The 20583-nt window shown below is 43.1% G+C and overlaps 1 protein-coding gene and 1 pseudogene across 25 annotated transcripts in view; both read right to left on the reverse strand.

The window, feature by feature from the left end:
* Nucleotides 1–4994, reverse strand: part of Slmap (sarcolemma associated protein) — a 115752-nt gene extending 110758 nt beyond the window's left edge. For all 25 annotated transcript variants that reach the window (XM_052189934.1, XM_052189926.1, XM_052189931.1 and 22 more), the window contains exon 1: nt 4122–4994. In XM_052189934.1, the coding sequence (XP_052045894.1) occupies nt 4122–4319 (198 nt within the window). In that variant the 5' untranslated portion in view covers nt 4320–4994. The remainder of the gene's footprint in view (nt 1–4121) is intronic.
* A 14603-nt stretch (nt 4995–19597) lies between these two features.
* LOC127690801 (60S ribosomal protein L26-like) lies at nt 19598–20067 on the reverse strand (annotated as a pseudogene).
* Between the last annotated feature and the right edge of the window lie 516 nt (nt 20068–20583).

The raw sequence follows: 20583 nt of genomic DNA on the forward strand, positions 1-20583 counted from the left end.
GAGAACCACTGATGCACCGGGCAGTGGTGGCACATGCCTTTAATCCCAGCACTTGGGAGGTAGAGGCAGGCGGATTTCTGAGTTCGAGGCCAGCCTGGTCTACAGAGTGAGTTCCAGGACAGCCAGGGCTACACAGAGAAACTCTGTTTCAAAAAAAACAAAAACAAAAACAAACAAACAAACAAACAAAAAACCCCAAAAAAGAAAAAAAGAAAACCATTGATGCAAGCCATTTAGGAGAACACTGGACATAATGCACAAGGTAAGGTGCACGTCCTTTGCACCAGGCCCCTACTGTACACAAGATTGCATTACTTTTCTTAAATGGTGATTTTGGCTGTTATGTGATTTCTATCCAAAACTTTCTGGAACTCACTAACAAATAAGGCCATCCAAATATGTCCACTCATAATCCCTTCTGTATGCCTACCATATGGACAGATTTACTTGCTTAGTGGCATGCCTAAAGTCAACTGAAGCACCACTATGGGCTATAAAAACTGACGAGTTTAGAGTCTACAAAGGAGTAAAGGGTGACACACAAAGGCAGACAAGATGGTTGTTAACAGCCCTAGGATGAAGTGTAAAGCCAGTCAGCACCGCCCTCGCCCTGTGGGGTTCCTGAATTCAGCATTAAGAAGTATCACCCGGGATCCCTGCAGTACCACGGTGAAGCCCAGCCAGGGCTGTCTCTTCCTTTTGCTACATAAACTCCACGTTTATCAAACAGCAAACTCCCAGATGTGTCGCCTAGATTTCCACTTACCTGCATTTGGCCAGTTTCTAAACTGAACATCTATGAGCTGAATAATTAAACTAGTGGTTCTAACACTGAAAGGGCTGAAGAAAGAGTCCTGCCTCAAGGAGTCATGGAACAGAGGGTCTTCCCTAGACCATGTCTCAAAATCCCAACATATGCTTCAAGTGTTTATTACTTCTTCCAGCTTTTACTAGGCCTTCCATAATGGCAACTACAAAACAGGTCTCCAACAAAGTCAAACAAAGGGCACAGTACTCCAATTCCTACCTCCAAGGCAAAATGCCTATTGGAACAAAGTTACCAACCTCACTGCCTTCTATTTTTAAAGTTACTTCTATAGCCCCAGTTGTATTAAACAATTTCTGGACTTGGGATGTAGCTCAGTTGATAAAGTGCTTTCTTAGCTTGTACAAAGTCCTGGGTTCGATCCTCAACACTAATAAAACTGGATGTAGAAGCAAAGGCCTGAATTCCCCCACTTTGGGCATGTCCTGAGTTTGAACTGAGCTCAGCACACACAAGCTCCTGTCTAAAAAGGAAAAGAACCGTATAACTTCCCCAAGACTCCACAGCACAACGGCAATTCAAAGAGCACTGATTTTGTTCAAGCTTCCCCACAAACACCCTTGAAACTAAATTCTCAGGCTGTAATAAATGCCAAGCACAGGGCACTATGTGAGTTGCATAATAATCTGAATCCCCCAAACAGCAAAGGGGCAGTGAGCATGGCTCAGGGTAGAACAGGTGTTTCGTGTACACAAACCCAAAGCTTCTTTCCATCACAAAAATAAAAACTTTAAAAAGGATAATAAAATTCAGGCTTAGTAGTGTTTAAAAGCAATCTTTCCTGAAATGATACCTATAAGAGTAGATTCTTGCATTTCTATACATCATAAATTTCAAGGTATATATATTAGGTCTGGTGGGGGGTGGTTATGAGCCTGACACAGGAGAGCTCTTGAAATTTCATACACAAAGCAATAAATAGTATTTTTAATAAACTGATTTGGTTTTCTTTGTCATCTCCCAGGCTCTGATATAGAATGCATGCTCAATAAGAAACCTGCTTGTCTAAGCCAATACTTTAAAATTAATTCCTAAAATAACTTGATCACAAAGGGAAGACCTAACAGATGGAGACTGTTTAAACTAAATTAGGTGATATAATATTACACAAAATATACTGTCAAGCCCTTGGTGCTATTTTAGCCAATGACACAAAAGGAAAAAAGTAAAAGAGGGAGAAATAAACCAAGTCTACCGTTCAAAGAACTCTCCAGACCCTCTCTCTATCCTGAGTTTCTGAGACAGGGCTTCATTATATTCCTGAGCTGGAGATCTTAAACTCATTAGGCAGCCTGGGCTAGCCTCAAACAAGCATTCTTCCTGTCTTCCAAGAGTTGGGATTACAGGTGTGTGCCACTGCACCAGGCACTATTTCTCAAACAAGAACTGCAGTTGGCAAAGCGTGTACTGTAAGCAAATCTGTCATCTGATTAGGCTGAACCTGTTTCCCAAGAACATAAAAAGGTAAAATATAAAAAGTGGATTGTATTAAGACCCTAGCAGTCAACTAATGTTGGAATTCAATAAAGAACTCCGTACTCATTTACAAAGAATCACAGATCATCTATGAATTACCCAAATGTTAGCTCTCAGGGGAAGAAAAGTGTCTGTTTTATGGGTTAAAGAGCATCTGGTGTAACTCAGAAAAAAGTTAGCACAGTTTTCAGTTCTCATCCTACACACAGAATGGGTTATAACCATTATGCAAGCACACAGCACTTGGGGACCTTTCCTTCCTTTTTTTTTTAAAAAAGGCATTTATTTAGTAATTCCTTAATTCAGTAGCTGCACTAGTATTACTGTGTTCATCTAGAGGCTCAAGTTTCTTTCATTTCAAAACACCACTCTTGAAGACAAATTCTTCTCTTTAAAAAAAAGAACTTAATCATGTCACTCAGAAAGAAGGGGCAAAAAGTCAGGAGACAAACTGGAGACAGTCCTGTTTGTCTTATGTAACTTAGTTTAAGTTGGAATTAATTCAGTAGTTCAGCCAAAACCTTAGGTTTAGGCCCAAAGGAGAGTTCTTTAAAATATTCTCCAAAGTACCAATTCTTGAAAGATTAAAAGAATCCTTTTTTTTAATATAAGTAACTAACAAAGTACACTGCCAAGATAAACAAGCTAAATTGGATTAAAAATTAAAAGCAAGGCCAAGTATGGTCATCTTTAATTCCAGCACTTGGGAGGCAGAGGCAGATAAATCTCTGCGTTTGAGGCCAGACTGATCTATAGAATGAGTTCCAGGCCAGCTAGTCCCTGTCTATTAAGAAAAAAAAAGATTATAATAGACAATATTGGATATAATCTAAGAATAATCTAATTTATTAATACAGATTTTTGCATATCATATAACTACACATTATCTACTAACTAAAAAGTGACTTTCAAGACTTGCAAATAGAACTCTAAAGATGTAGTTAATTACTCTAGCTTAGGGGCTGGAGAGATGGCTCAGCGGTTAAAAGCACTGACTGCTCTTCCAGAGGTCCTGAGTTCAAATCCCAGCAAAGACATGGTGGCTCACAATCATCCATTGTAATGAGATGTGATGCCCTCTTCTGATGTGTCTGAAGACAGCAACAGAGATGGCTCAGCGACTGCTCTTCCAGGGGTCCTGAGTTTAAATCCCAACACCCACATGGTGGCTCACAACCATCCATAATGAGATCCGATGTCCCCTTCCAATGTGTCTGAAGAGAGCTACAGTGTACTTACAAATCATTTTTAAAAAATTACTCTAGCTTAATTAAACTGCCTTTAATATTTACAAATTATTTCATCGGGGCAAATATCAACCCTTACAAATACATTAAGTTTACACTCCAGTTATCCCACCAGAAAGGTCCCGAATTGAATTCAACTACAAGCTATGCATTAACTACATTTCACCACAGACACTTGAGCCTCGATGTAACAGAGGCCACAGATTCCGGCATTGCTTTGGGAACTGCTGCTTGCTTAATCAAGCACTGAACTGCAGATTCACCTTTCTAAAAGGACTGCAAGTAAGAGGTCAAGTTTCACTATCTACCTTTCCTAAACGAATTAGGGTTTGGGATTTCACTGGGAATGACCAAGTTATCAAGAAGCCATCGCCCTGCCGAGACATTTAGTAACAATACCTTCTCTGTTTTTCATTCAACCACTTCGATTCAATTTCCACTAGAACTCAGACACACAAAAAGCTGATTCCCAGGCCTCGCAGAAAAGTGTCCTCTGGGAAGAAACCCTGAGATCATGCACACATTCTGGGCAAGGGGAAAGGAAAGACTGTCAAACACTGTAGTGACATTACCTTGCTTGTCTTGTGATCAAACCAGACGAGAGCATGGTTCCTTGACAGCACTTTGCAATCAAAGGTGGCATTATTCTGCGCTGGTCGACAGCGTGCCACCGAGCGGCCGATCTTGATGGGCTCGTCCAGGTAGACATGACGCTCCTGAAACGGGTGCGAGTTCGGGCGGCAAGTGAAGATGGCCAAAGCTGACGGCATCGAGGACAGGCTGGGGGGCGATGTCTGGACCAGGGACAATGAGGAGCTCCTCCAGGTTCGGAATGCTCTTCACAATCGGACACCCCTAACCCCCCAAAATCTTTAAATTAAAACAAACTGCGCATTGTCTACGCATAACCAGTGAACATCAACAACTCTTCAATTGGGCAGGAAGACAAGCCGGCGCAAGCCCCATCACCTCCTTTAAAACACAGAGGCTCCTTGACCAAAATAAGTCCCCAACCAGCAGCTTTCAGTCCATCTTCCCTAGGAAGAAAAGGCTCAAACATTGGGCAGCTTCGGCCAAGAAAACTCCTGGAAGACAGTTTGGGGACGGGAGGTCTCCGAGCAGATGAGTCACACACCACCACCAGTTCTTGGGTTTTGTTTGAGATCCCGGCCGCTTCTCCCCTTCGGTAGCGGAAACGGTGCAGCACTGCAGCATGAAGAGGGTTGACTCGGCGCCTCCAGGAAGGGTCCTTCGGGGCCCGAGGGAGAGGCGCGGAGGACCTCCGGGCAGCCACCGCCGGTCCTCAGGGGCCTCGGGGCGGAGAAGAGGCGCGGGGACGGACGAGCAGGGCTAGAGAGCCAGCGGGCCGGGCTGCATCGCCCTGCTGCACCGAGGCCGCCCGGGAGTGGCAGGGGTTCCCGGCCCAGCGTGAGCCGAGGCTGCGATCCCCGAGGCTGCGATCCCGGGCTGGAGGCGTGGGAGGGCTGCCGGGGCGCGGGCGGCCTCCGGGGCGCGAGTCCCGAGCACCTGGCGGGTGTCCCCGCGACCAGGGCGGGGACCCGGCTCTGCAGGCCGGTGCGGACAGAGCGAGGGGCTACCCCGGGGGAGGCTCGGGCGCCCGGGCCGGCGGGAAGTTGGTTCCTTGGAGCTCTGGGCTCTGCTGCTCAGCACATGGGCCGCCTCCCGTCAGGAGCGTCCTCGCGAGGGTCGCATCGCAGGGACTGCCAGCTCCCGGAGGACGACGGTGTGGGGGAGGGAGGCTGGCCCGGAGGTGGAGGGAGAGGCCTGGAGGCCGGGGCTGGGTCCGCCGCAGCCTCCTCCACTCGCAGCCAGTGCGGCAGGCTCAGGCGCTGGCGGACGAGGCAGGAAACTTTCCGACCTAGTCGGGGAAACACCAAAACAAACGGCAGTCAGCGACCGGCGCCCGCTCGCCTCAGCCCTCGCCCCCTTCAGCCAGCCCCGCCGGTCCCCGGCCGCCGGCTCCGACCTCGGGCGACCTCTCCTTGGTCAGGCTACGGGATTCCTGAGCCAGGACGGAACGTCGGCTCCTGCCTCCCTTGCTGCTACCACCACCGCCACCTCCGCCGCCGCCTCAGCTTACCTTGCCAGCGTTGGCCGCCATAGTGACTCTGACTGAAACCTACCGGGTGCACCGCCACGGGAACGCGCACCCTTTTCAAGGGCCCTCCTCCGCCGTCTCCCGTGCCGTAGTCTGGGGATGTCACGTGAACGACGCCGTGGAAGCCATGTTTGTCACTGGCAGAGGAGAGGGCAAGCTTATTTTTAAAATGACCCCCGGCGCCATCTTTGTTAAGGGCCAGAAGCTTCAAAGCTCCAGACAACCTTAAGGACCATTTTGGTTAAGGGCAAGGGAAACTTTGAGGGGTTGGACGTTTCAAAAACACACAGCGGCAACTTATAAGAAAGTACCAACGTGTACTAAATGTGTTTACTACAGTTCTCGCTGAAAATACTAACACGTAAGGAGGATAGTTCCAGGCAAAGGAAACACTCTTTAGCAGCCACCGTAGCCGTGGGCAACTGAGTCACTCGCCAACGATGACCAAATTCCACAAGTCCCTAGATTTGATGACACCCTCTGCTAAATTCTCTGTGCTTTATGAATCCATCCCAAATTCCTGTCCTTTTCACTGATGTGACGACGTTTCCCAGAACTCTTTCACGGATTCTAACCTAGAGAACAAAGTTTGGGGGGCGGGGAGGAGGGTGTTTTGTTTTGTTGGGGTGATGGTGGGGTTAGTGACAAAGTTTCTCTGGCTGTCCAGGAGCTCTTTATGTAAATCAAACTGATCTAGAACTCTAGAACTCGGAAATCTACCTGCCACTGTCCCCAGAGTGCTGGGATTAAAGGCATGCACCCTACTTGAGACCAAAAAGTTTTAAAACACATTTCCAAAAAGGGTTAAGGTCGAAAGTTTCTAATAGGAAAATACAGGGAATTACCAAACTAACAATCCTGAAGTATGTGTTAAGCCTGGGAATCGCGAAGAGAAAGACCAGTATGTAAGGAGTCATTGTTCCAAAGAAGAAAAAAAATGTGGCCAGAGCTGAATGAAAACCTTAGGGAAAGACTGTAGAGAATCTTAATCTTTTTAAATCAGTGTTGACTTCATTCTTGAGATTCCTGTGACCCCAAATTTCCCCCATGAAACATTGGACCTGTCTTTAAACTTCTTTAGGACTCGTTTTCTCTTCTATAACGCAATGACAAGACACAACCCACTTGTAGAGAGGCTTCGTGGGGTCAAACCACAGGGTTTAACAGAGTATTTGTGTCTTGCTTCTGTGACTCTGCTGTGTCCAGGGGCACAGATGGGCACAGCCTTAGTCTCTGCCTCTGGCTGTGGAGCCAGTGTAGTGGGTTTGAAACTGAAGGAACAAAGTAAGGTAACGGACTCTGATATATTCAGAGTTCTTCTAAAGGGAGGCAGGGACATCTCCGAGAAGTGCCAAAAACTGAATGAAGGAAGGAAGGTTGAAGGACTACAATAAATGCAGTAGTTGCTGAATGACTTACTAAATTTCCAGGAAGAGGGACAGTAAGTAGTAAAATGAGACTGTTTAAAGAAATACACTCATGCACCTGGCACAGTGGCTAAGTAAATATTTAATGCCTGAATGAAAATAACATGCTGTTAACAGAGGATAAAATAGGGGAGCACAAAGTGAATTTGGACATGCTATGTAATGTATTATAAAGTCATGCTAGAGTGTGTGTGCACGTGTGGACACATGCTTGAATCTTAAATTCCTGGTACTATGAATGGCCAAGACCTGACCTTTCACACTTTTTTATAGTTCTTCATCGTTTCAACAAATACATTGAATACAGTATCTCAGGCGTTTTGACCTAGAGAATAAGGATATTCTGGAAAGCTTTATTATTAGAAGATGAAAATGTTTTGCTTCTGATAACTTTTAGCCTTGAAACAATAAAACAAACCAAGTGTGGAGATAGAGCATGCCTATCTCTAATGAGTTGTGCGCATGAATTTTAAAGTTACTTAAGCATTTTTTTTATTCATTCAACAAACATCTAATTGACTGGGAGAGAAAAACTGTAAAATGGCCTGGAATTTCAAAAGTGAAGAAGAGGGTGGAAAAAATGAATCCCTAAAATTTCTTAACAGTTTAGATGAAGACACAAGAAGATCCTTGCAGTATTTGGAATAACTCAAAAGTATTGAGAGCATAGAAAGGCGATGTAACTAGAGCTGCATGGTGACGTAGCATTCACATGGCCTTAGGTGCACCCACATAGCACAAAAAGAATATTACAACCAAAAATGTTGGAATATGTCAGTTAATCTGGTACTAATGAAATTGTAGAGATAATCTCTTGTGCACTGTGTGAAAGCACCACCTATCAAAAAAGAGCCGAATGACAGGAAGGCAGGATACCTGGCAAAGAGAGAGGAACTCTGGGAAAGATTCAGGTTCAGGAAGATGTGCCACCAAGATGTGGAGGAAGTCAGGCACATGAAGCCGACGAGAGGACCCAACCACGTGGCAGAACATAGATCGGAACACACGTGTTAATATAAATTAAGAGGTAGCTGGGAAGCAAGCCTATGCTAAAGCCATAAGCACTGTAAATAAAAACAAGCCCTGCATCATTATTCAGGAATTGGGGTGGACGTAGGAAAGCCAAAACAATATCCTGAACAAAGGGATAGATAAAGTGGAAACTCGAGGGTTCTTTGGAAAGGCAGTTGAATGGTGTTTTGCTGGGGCAAACACGTGAAGAAACGTTTAGCTGAAGTGGACACAGGTGAAGGCCTAAAGCAAACTCCTGAAGGAATGTTTCACTGAAGCAGACATAGGACAGAGGCTGTTCTGCTAAAGCAAGCAAGTGATGAAAGAGTCTTTGCTAACAACATGCATGTATTGGTCTGCCTTACATTGCATAGTTGAGCTCCATTTGTGATGACTCCATAGAGAGAAATGCATCAAAAACTTGTGGTAGTGTGCTGCCGTTTGTTGCAGCTACCGGGGACTCGGATTGATTGGATGCAGGTGCTGAGGCAAAACCCGAGCAGAGGCAAGGCCTGTGGAGGACACATTTGGAGGGTATAAATAGGACTCCACAGAGTGAGGAGACAGAGCTTGGCTTGCTGGTACAGCTAGCTGTGCAATGCTTGTGGGTCTCGTGTCTTCACTGATCTCTATTCCCTGAGAGAGGCACAGCCTAGAACTTCTCCTGGTGTTCCTGTTGGTCCCACCTACCAATTCAAGACAAGGCTGAGGCCTGCCTGTCTCTGCTAAGTCATATCACCACTGTTGCTAACTCAATTCTAGCTCACTGGACTGTGTCTGTGAGGTGTTTGTTTGCAAGTGGATCAATCAAGCTGCCACTGCTAACTTGTAAACTGAACTGTAAACTGATTTCCAGACAACACAGACAGGAGTTGCTCCAAAGAACCTCTCTATACAGGTCCACTTCCCCAGTATCTTTTCTTTTCCAATATCTCTGATGGGTGGTGGGCTACAAGGGAGGGTAAAGAGCTTAAGAACCATCATTAAAAATAGAATTAGAAAAAAATTAAAGTTAAAGCTAGAGATTTGAGAAGACAAGACTTTGAGGAATTAGAAGGAGGTCTGTGTTCCTGGAGAATAAGGGGTGAGAATGAATGGGAAGAAGTCAGAAGTCAGAGAGATGTACCCGCACACAAGATTTCAGAACATTTTCGTTTTCCTTCTAGAAGGTCAAAGTAAAATAATAAAAAAAAAGTTGCAGAATCAAACATATTTGCTATTTACCAACACAAAAGTAAATTATTCAACTTCTCGGTTTCCCCATTTGGAAATACTATATATATAACATATATATTATATATATAATATTTGCCAGTAACTTGTTTGTACTTAATAAGATAATTCAAGAAAAGGTAGCAACCATAATGCCTGGAAAACAGTAGGTTCTCTGAAAATGTTGTTTTATCACTGTTACTAATAGAATTTTCCCAGTCTTCCACTACAGTCAAGAGCAAGATGTTTTTATCTGTAGTTTGTATAGAGAGAATCTTAGTCATAAATGTAAGAGCAAAAAGAAATGTCTCTTTATGTTCAGTAATACTATACTATCTTCCAGAATTAATGTTAAACAAATAGAATGAGCTTTCTAGCAAGAAAAGCTTGGATCTGCTGTAACCTGCCAGAGTGAAGAATCCTACCCTACTACACATGGCCCTGAAAATGCCAAGCGCGCTGAAGGCGGTCCTCACCCAGTGTTATTTGGCAGGAACAGAAGAGGCTTAAATTAAAAACTCTCATACATGAGATATTTTGAATTGTAGGCCATGTGGGTGTTCCTTTCCATGACTTGGTATCCATACAAATTTTTAACTGAGTTAAAAACACACCAAGTTTTAAGAAACTGTAATGGCAATATTTCCTGATGGTGCAGCTCTCTTTTCCTCTTTTAAAAAAGTGGTCTCCTTTTTATAGACTGATGAGATTACCTGTGATCTAGGCTAATTTTTTTTCTTTTTCAGTTTTTTCAAGACAGGGTTTCTCTGTGTAGCCCTGGCTGTCCTGGAACTCACTCTGTAGACCAGGCTGGCCTCGAACTCAGAAATCCGCCTGCCTTTGTCTCCCAAGTGCTGGGATTACAGGCGTGCGCCACCACCACCCAGCTAGGCTACTTTTTTTTTTTTACTAAAACTGTACCATTATTATCACAATGCTGTTGGGGGGTTGATTTGTGCCTATATGGGAATTTGTGCATCTGCTATAGATCCCTGTCAACAGTTGGTTTTTGATGGGTCAATAAAGAGCCACTGGTCAATGGTTAGAGTGAAAGAGGCAGAACTTTTAGGATTCCTAGGCAAGAAATGAAGAAGAGGAGAAGAAAGGATTCTGGCACGAGAGAGGCATAGAATGGACTGCTCTGTGGAGGAGCAGGAGGGTAAGATGGCCGAAATGTAGGTGCACAGGGAAAGCAGCCCCAGGGGAAGGCTGCTCAGAAGTAAACAGGACAGCAAAGATAAAATACAGATTTAGAAAGTGTTAACTCAGGAATACCGAAGGGAGCATGTGCCAGCCTTGGGGAGGTTTGGAAGTGCCCAGCCATTGAGCAAATTAGGCATATTAAAATATAGAGACTGCATGTGATCGTGTCATTTCATTCTCAAGTCCAGAGCTCTTGGGCAGGTGCAGAGCCCTGTGCTCATCCTCCAGGAGCACAGAGCAGCTTAACAATCTATCTCTACACAGTGCCATCCAAAAGGGAATTGTTCTCAGGTCAGATGTATCAGAAATAACTGTAAATCCAGTTAATACATAGCCTTCCAAAACTGATAATGACCTAATCAAACAGGTGTTTTTAAAAGATTTATTCATTTTTAATGTGTTTATAAATGTGTGTGTGTGTGTGTGTGTGTGTGTGTGGTGTGTACACCACTGTGTTCCTGGTACCTGAAGGTCAAAAAGAGGGCTTCTGATTCCATGGAGCTGGGGTTAATGTGGGTCCTGAGATCTGAATTGAGGATCTCTCCAGGAGTAGCAAGCGCTCTTAACTGCTGAACCTTCTCTTCAGTTCCCACAGGTCACTTTCAAGGACTCACAATTGAACTTTTAAAAATAACTACAAAAATATATAACATTTTAAGTAAGTTTACAATTTTGTGTTGGCCCACACTCTCAGCTATCCTGACTTGAGCCTGTGAGCCACAGGTTGTATTCAGCTGCCAAGTAAGAAGCCAGGCCTACTCAAATATCAAAAGGGTGAGCATTAGTAATTTTAAAGGTACAGGCTGTCGTATTACAATTGAAGCAGAGCCAGGCACAGTCATGTACACTTGTAACCTTAGCCATGGAGAGATAGAAACAAGAGGACCAAGAATTCAAGGCCAGGCTGGCCTACATAAGGAACTCAAAACTGGCTTGGGCTACATAAGACCCTGTGTTTAGAAGGAAAAAAAAGTTGATTTTCTGCCCACTAAAAAGGACTCTCCTCTTTAGCGGAAACACCCATCATTTCCCAGGTGTCCAGGGTGGAGTTGCCACCACATTCCAGAAACACTGCTCATCTGTTTGTTTTCCTGGTTCCTCAGGAAATAAGAGAAAAATAATTACCCAAAGACAAGTAAAGACATTCATTTTTCATCTAACATGCTATTCCTGCAAATTTAAAAAGTGGGAATTAGAATCTCAACCCTAGAGAGAATCACAATTAATCCATCCTCTTCATTTTGTAGGCAAGAAGTCTGAGGACCAAAGAAGGAAATTTGATTAAATAAGTAGTTTACTTTCTCTCAACATCCCTGTACTGTACCATCAATCCTATTCTATAGGCAGGGAAATTGAGCAGAAGGCTCAAACACTAAGATTTTTCAGGGCAACATCCTAAATTATCATCTACAACCAGAATGCAGGCTAGAGGGTTTTCTTCCTTCCTTCCTTCCTTCCTTCCTTCCTTTCTTTCTTTCTTTCTTTTTTTTTTGGTTGTTTTTGGATTTGGTTTTTTTCAAGACAGGGTTTCTCTGTATAGACCTGGCTGTCCTGGAACTCTCTCTGTAGATCAGGCTGGCCTCGAACTCAGATTTTCGCCTGCCTCTGCCTCCCAGAGTGTTGGGATTACAGGCGTGTGTCACCACCGCCCGGCTTTCTTTCTTAAAAATAAGATACAATAAATCTGTAGTAATTTCTCTTGGTTAATGAGAATATACACTTTTTGATTATTCAAGTAGCAGTCATCTCTAGAACTGTCATAAATGCCAGGTTTGGTACTATTAACAGTTTGTCAGTTATATCCTTCCACGTGCTTGTTCTCAGCCATCTGAAGCATGCCCTTTAAAATTCCTCAGCAGTTAACAGAAACTGGAAGTCAACAAGAAGAACCTGACTTCTAAAAGTCACAGATAGTTGATATTGCTGACAAGCACCCTGTAATGGGGGAAGAAAAGGGATGAGATTTGGTGTGTTTTGTCACTCTTAGGAGGTCTCATTTCAATTACTCAAAGTGTCCTCCTGCCTCTCTTAACTAACTTAAGAATGTTACCTGGCATGGAACAAAGGTTTAAGAATAGAAGGGTTAGGTCAGAGAGGCCCAGGAGATGCTTTCTTTCTGAATTTTATTGAAGTATCTGACTTGTTTCTAAAGATCTCAGTTAGCAAGTAAAACATCAGAGGCCCTGTTTACATATGATCACAACTAGGGATTTCATGAAAGATGTTTTAGAGAATATTTATTTTAGAAATAAATGGCATTTTGAGAATCAATTTGATTGATATATTTGTGATTCACTATTAAGCTCCATTAGACCTTTTGTTTTAGAGAGGTCCGTGTTGCTACTCTATAGCACTGGCATAGATAACATCAACACACTGAACTGATAGTGTAAAGAACAGGTGGATTTCTCTGTGGTACTGGATCCTAAGGATCCCTTAAAGGGAAAGTTGATATGGTGTGAAGATGTCTGTAACCGTAGCTGGGTCTAGCACTCTCCAACACCTGTCTTTCTCAGTCATCACTCACCCACCCTGTTCCACACTCTCCAGCAAGCACACTTGGCATTCAAGGCTGGATGAGGAGCAGGGAGAGCATCTATGGAGTCTTTACAGACTTTGGATAGACATGGTTTCCCATGTGCATAGCCTGTGTGTAGGGCTTGCACTCAGATACGTGGTAGGACTGCACTGTCTTGACATTTTCTGTTAATTTTTTGACAAGAACTCTCTTCATTTATACTTGGTCCTCAAATTAGACAAATCATTCCGCTTTAAACAGATAATACTGCTTCAAACTCCCAGCCTCCATTGCTGAGTATGTCTAGCACACTGACAAACTTTTGAAATGCTGTGAGGAAATTAGTACTTTTTTGTTTTAGTTTTGAGACAGGGTCTTACTATATAGCCCAGGATGGTCTCAGACTCTCCATCTTCCCACCTCTGCTTGTTCCTAAACTCTGGAATTGTGGGTTGTATTCCACCACAACTAGCAGAAATTATTCTTGAAAATGGGGGATGGGAAGATTGCTCAGCAGGTGTGGGTAGTTAGAATAAAAATGTCCTCTACAGACTCTCCTAGGAAGTATGGACTTGTTAGAGTAGGTGTGGCCTTGATGGAGTGGGTGTGGCCTTGTTGGAGGAAGTGTGTCACTAAGGATGGGCTTTTGGGCTTCAAAAGCTCAACTCAGGCCCAGTGTCACCTTCTCTTCCTGCTGCCTGCAGCTGTAGAACTCTCAGCTACCTCTCCAGCACCATGATTTCCATACCACCATGTTTCCAGCCATGATAATGATGGACTAAACTCTGAACTTTAAGCCAGTCCCAATTAAATGCTTTCTTTTATAAGAGTTGCCACGGTAATGGTGTCTCTTCACAGCAATAAAACCCTAACCAAAACAGCCCGTTAATGTGATTGCCACACAAGCTTGACAGTCTAAATTCAATCTCTGGAACCCACAGAAAAGTAGAAATCAAAAAAACAACTCCACAAAATTCTCCTTTGAACTCCACATAAATGTCATGACACATGCAACCCCCTATACACACATCATGCATACACATACATAATAATAATAAGTTTTCTGAAAAGGAAACGAGAGTGAGAGTAATGTAGAATCAATCCTGAATTTCTGTTCGCTAAAGTTTTGCATTCCAAAATATATTCCAAACTTTTTATTATATAAAGCATCAAATATATATTGCAATACAATTATAATTAACAAACACAATTCCCTGATTCAAAGTTACTACTATGTACATGTTTCCAAACACTTGACAATAAGTTGTGGATATCATAATATTTCGTCCAGAAACAGACCAAGTGTTTCCTAATAAGAATAGTCTCTTGAGTAACTATATACCTGATTTTAAAGAATTTTTTTTGTTTAACTCTCTATGTAAGATAGAGGGGAGAGGGACAGGGGCAGGGGGAGGGGAAGAGGCAAAGGGAGAGGGAGAGGAGGGAGGGAGGGAGAGAGAAAAGGAGAGAGAGAGAGAGAGAGAGAGAGAGAGAGAGGAATTGGTACTTGAACCCAGAACCTTATGTATACTAAGCAAGCTCTCTACCTCTGAGCTACATCACTAGCCTCAAAGTATTTTATTGTAAATGTAGAAAAGTTGGAAAATCAAAGGAGGGAAAAAAATTAAAAAGAAAAGCCAGATGTAATGATGCATGCGTTTAACCCCAGCACTTGCCAGACAGAGGCAAGCAAATCTCTGTGAGTTCCAGGACAGTCAGTTACATAGTGAGACCCTGTCTCAAAAAAAAAAAAAAGTAACAATAATAATAATAAGAAGAATAGCAGTAATAATAATAAATTAAAAATAAAAAAGAAGGAAGTGCCCATAATATCACTGCCTGAGACTAACCACTTTAAGCAATTTGGTGCTGGAGAGAGAGAGAGAGAGAGAGAGAGAGAGAGAGAGAGAGAGAGAGAGAGAGACTATTGTGTGCCTATTGCTTTGTCTGTGTAGTTTAATATGTCTCCTCTTCTTTTATCCTCATCCAGAATATTGACCTTGTCTCCTGTAGTAGGCAGAATAATGGCTCCCCAAAGATGTCCACATGCAATCCATGGGATCTACAAACATATTAGAGGACATGGAAAAAGAGATTTGCCGATATGATTAAGATATAGAATTTGAGCTTAGGAGATTATCTTGAACTATCTGAGTAGACCTACTTTTAATCACACAAGTCCTTAGAGGTGCAAGAGGAAAACAGAGTAGGTCAGAGAGCTGTGGCAGAGGACTTGACCTCAAGGAGCTGACACTGAAGATAGAAGAAGGGAGGCCATGAGCCGTAGATGAAGGCACCCTCCAGAAGCTGGAGAGGGGCAAAGAAAGCAGTGTTCCTCTCTAGCCTCCAGAAGGGGACGCAGGCCACCAACACCGCAGTTTTAGCCTTGGGAAGCCATATCCGATTTCTAACTCCTGGGACTGTAAGATAGTGAATCTGTGTTACTCACCCAGTACATTTGCTTTCTCATGGTAGCAGCAGAAAGCAAATGTACTCTTTTTTTTTTCTCTTTTTTTTTGCCTTTGAAATGCTAGTCTTTTATTCTTTGGAATATCCTTTCTAGGTGATTTTCATTTCTTTTTGGCCTTGAAGATAATAATAATTGATGCATTGAGAAAATAAAAAATAAATTTTTTAGGTTTTTCTCTGAAAAGGGAACTAGATCTTTGGGGTCTTGGGGGAGAAACAGCTGGTGAATTTACAGAATGTGTGTGGATTAATAGTATAGGGGGAACCGGGCAGTGGTAGTGCACACCTTTAACCCCAGCACTTGGGAGGTAGAGGCAGGCAGATTTCTGAGTTCCAGCCCAGCCTGGTCTACAGAATGAGTTCCAGGATGGCCAGGGCTATACAGACAAACCCTGTCTCGAAAAACAAAAAACAAAAACAAAAAACCCAAAAGGATAGGAGGAGAATGATCTTCCAGCCTTTTAAGAAATTTTACTTAGAATTATGGAACATGTTTGTTTAGAAGACAATGGTTCACTCTTAGATCCCTTGTAGATCTTTGAACTTGTCTTTCTAACAGTAATAACGATTTGTTGGTCCAGACATAACAGCTTGATTAAGGTGTATGTGTCAGCTCTGGACTATAAACATGTAAGGCCTCTATTTCTGCTTTCTGTTATTTTGCCAGCACCCAGCACAATTCCAGACCCATAGTAGATATGTAAGTATTTGTTCATGGTTTACTTATTCATCATTTCTTCTTACTCTGTTGCAGTCCTGGGGACCAAACCCAGGAATTTGGATTTGAACATACTAGGAAATTATTCTTCTACTCAACTACGCCTCAGGCCATTGATATTTATTAAATGATTAAAATTTTTGTCTATGCAAAGGTACAGCCAGTGTTCCACGAGTGGCTGAGAAAATCAACAGCTGTACAAACCAGTGAGAGGCGGGAGAGCAAGGAAGCAAGCTCAAACAAGGGACGGGAGGGTGGAGACGGGGGATGGAGACCGTGAGCTTAGGGAGCCTTTCCCTATGATTATGCTTTGATGAGCATTCCTTCCCCCACGATGTGGGACTGCACTACCTGAATGTCATTCTGAGGGCATTGGTGTGTTCTTGTATATGCGTGAGCTCCTGCTAATAGTTAACTCAGGAAATAGGAACAGACTGTCATGGGAAACAAAGAACAGCGTTGTTACCTCCTGTTAGTAGCGAGCCCTAAAGTCAATCAGGCGGGTAGGTAGTCCATGATGAACCCCTGTGCTCAAGGCAGATCGTGTTTTGTGACTGTTAACACTCGGGTGGAGCTAGTTGGGAGTGAAGGAGTTCAGAGTCTTCTGGCTGAGGGCTCCTTTGCTGGAGATGGTCCAAGGTGCTAAAAAAGATAGGCTGCTCTGCTTTTCTACAATGGTGACTTCTGGAAGCATAAATAAAAGGAATACAGAGCAAGCAGCAGAGCTTTAGCCTATAAGGCACTGCCACATCCAACCATGGGGATGGTGTACCCAAGGCGTACTGGGTGTATCATTTCAGAAGATGAACATTTCTGAAAACAGATTTTTTTTACATTAACTTCTATTGATTAGGGGCTTGTGTTTACAAGCAAAAGAAAAAAAGAACTGACTCTGGGACCTGGAATGATGGCTGACTGATTAAAGTGCTTTGCTACACAAATGTGAGCACGTATGTTCTGACCCCCGAGCACCATGTGAAAGCCAGGTATAGGGTGTGTCAGCACGAGCCTGTAATCCCAGTGCTGGGAATGGAGGTGAAAGGTGGGCTCCTGAGGCTGACTGGCCGCCTGGTCAACAATGATGGGCTCCAGGTTCACTGAGAGGCTGTCTCAAAAATAGGATGGACATGGCCTGGAGTGTGGCCCAGCTAGAAGGCTGTTTGCCTGGTACTCACAAAGCCCTGGGTTGGATCTCCAGTAACACATAAACTGGATCATGGCGGTGCATGCCTGTAACACTAGCAGTCAGGAAGTAGATGCAGGAAGATTGGAAGTTGAACGTCATTCTTGATTAGTCAGTAAGGACAGCATGGACCACATGAGATCCTGCTTCAAAACTATATACTTTATATTCGTATGTATGTATGTATGTATATGTATATACATACATATATATATATACATATGTGTGTGTGTGAGAGAGAGAGAGAAAGATGAGGAGGATGAGGAGGATGAGTGAAAAAGACAACCAACACACAGACACACTCATACCCACAGGCACCTCCCACAGCATGAGGGGAGAGGAGGAGAATAAAGAAGAGGAGAAAAGAGACTCTGGCCAGCCTAAGGCCTTGGATAATATCAGAATGCAAGATACTTCAGAGAATTGGTGACGGCAGTGCAGTACTGAAAGTGTACGTCTCAGAGGACAGGAGAGACAATTTAGCAGTTGCTAAAGGCTCTGGGTACTCTTCCAGAGGGCACAGGCTAAATTCCCAGCATCCAAGTGGCTCACAACCTTTTATAACTCAGTGCCAGGGGATCAGACAGTGAGCAACCTCACCAGGGCGCCATTTTTATGTGTCAGTCAGTTTAGTGTCTTCTTGGGGTAATCCTTTGCGTACTGTATGAAGATCACATCTTTGTGTTGTTCAAGTGCTGATTTCTGTACTGCCAGAGATTAGAGTACAAGCCAAACTTTGGCATTGTTATTTTTATGAAGCATCACCTGTCTCTGTGTTTTGTAAGCATCTCCATCACCTTCTGATTGATTTAATAAAAAACCTGAAGGACCTATAGCAAAGCAGGGGAAGACAGGCAGGACTTTAGGCAGAGGAGGGAACTCTAGCAAAGAGTCAGAGGCTGGGGATTTGCCCGGAAAGAAATAGGTGCCAGGGCTGAAAGAGAAGTGACTCACAGGCCACTCAGCAGAACTTAGATCAGAATAAATCAGTTAATTAGGTTATACGAGCTAGTTAAGAAATAGCATAAACTAGGGGCTGAGCTATAATAAATAATAATTGTCTCTGTGTCGTTATTGGGCAGCTGGCAGGTCAGAGACAGTCTGTCAATATTTTCTAATCTTTGAGTCCCTTTCCTTCCAAATGGAAGTGGCACAGAGAAGCCGAGTAAAGTACATTGAATCGCGTGTTCATCTCCCGGGCAGCAGCACACTTTGAAGGACAGGCCCAATAACTGTATCCAATGGAAAAGGGCTGGTTCCCTAAAGCTGTGGCCAAGGCAGAGAAAAAAGTATCTGGGCAGGCAAAAATTATTTAGGTGTCTACTTGTTAGTACAAGCACTGAGTGTGTATTCTGGAACATTCCCTTCTCTCATGACACTCACTAAAGAGATCTAATACACATGGAATCCATTCCAAGATACTATTTTTTAGAGTTTATGGATAAATGTTGCAGGGCATTTGATCACACTGTGAACCCCAAAATTGTGTTATTTTACTGGTGAAAAAGAAAACTTTTTAGTTTTGGTGTGGCTCAGCCCTTAACACACACACCTTTAATCCCAAACAATGAAGTTAAGTTAGTTTGTAGAAGGAAGTCCCCACATTTGAAAGTGATGTCTAATTGAGTGGCAGGTAGAGTGACTAATCAGAGAAAGATCTGAAAAAATAGGATATGCCCAACTCTCATGAGAAGAGAGCAGGAAGGGAAGCTACTTAAGAGAACAATACAGAGAGAGAGAGGGAGAAAAAGAGAGAGGGCAGTTTTACTAGGAGAGCTTTATAGACAGAGGCAGAGTACAAGCTAGACACAGGTGAGGACAGCATGTGCCAGAGAATGAGAAGGAGCCAGATCAGATTGCCAGAGTTAGTTTGAGGCCAAGCAGAGCAAAATGTCAGCCTGAGAGAGAAGCCAGATTGAATCAATCCGTGTGAAGAGGGAGGAGTTTGAGCCGCAACAGCTGAGTTGAACCAGCCAGTCAGAGTTCAGAGTGTGAACTAGGAAAGAGTAAATGGATTCAGCAGTGAGCTTCAGAGGCTAAAAACATCGTAGGCCTAGATAAAGTTGTATGGAGGCAGAAGCAGCCAGGACTAGCCCAGATCAGGAGAGTGAGGCAGTGAGACTAGGAGACGACAGTTGAGTCAGGCAATTAAAATGACTTTTTCTTTCTTTTTCTTTTCTTTTTTTACTTAAGCTGTCTTTAATGAAAGCGATGCGTGAGATGTCTCCTGCATTGTCTCGATCATTTCTTCCTCGTATTTACCCTTCTCCTTTCCTCCTTGTCTGCATTTGGCTTTCCTCTCCAGATCTTCTTGCCGTCTTTGTCCATCTTTAGCCTGGTGATGACCGCCTTGCCGGGTAGACACCCACGTGGACAGCTGTGCCATTAGCCCTCTCTCGCTGGACTCGTTCAGGGTAGATGACGTATTTCTTCCTGGACACTCGGACCTCTTTGCCAATCTTCTGGCCTTTGTAGTGTACTTGAACAACCTGAATTTCATTATCCTTTCAAATGGGCACAGACCGAACATTATACTTCTGTCTCAGTTCTTTGGAAAGAGGGGGAAGACATGATCTTCCTCCAAATGTAAGAAGGTGCATTGAAATGCCCACTGTGGTTCTTGCTTCGGTCAGGAGTCATGAAGGGATTGAACGTCATTTTGGTGGCTGCAATCCAGCAATCATAAAAGTAACTTTTACGGATAAATAAGAATAAAAATATGCAAAAATAAATTGAAAAAGAATTATTAAAGGTGTAAACCAAAAAAGTAAAAATTAATAAAAAAAATTTTTTAAACGTATGTACCACCACTGCCTGGTTAGAATATTTGTTTTTAAAGGAATTATGCACTAGAATATTAAGAGGTTTTTTAAAAGGCCTCCAAAAATATATGTCTCAAAAAAAACCTCAGTAGGTCTGTAAGGTACTCACTAGCTGCCAAGCCTTACCACCTGAGTGTGAGTCACTCAGTCCACACAAAAGAAAGAACTAACTTCCAAAGTTTGTCCTTTGATCTCCACATATATAGTCCCTCCAAAAAAGAATAAAGAAATAAGATATAAGAAAACATGTTAAATAATGGATTTGGATAAAGAAGTTTTTCTTTGTGCTATTTTCGAAAGTTTTCTACGGTTTTATTTCAAAATAAAGAGGAATAAAAGTCACTGGGCAGAG

The sequence above is a fragment of the Apodemus sylvaticus genome, chromosome 8 (assembly GCF_947179515.1).
Source record: "Apodemus sylvaticus chromosome 8, mApoSyl1.1, whole genome shotgun sequence".
NCBI lineage: Eukaryota > Metazoa > Chordata > Mammalia > Rodentia > Muridae > Apodemus > Apodemus sylvaticus.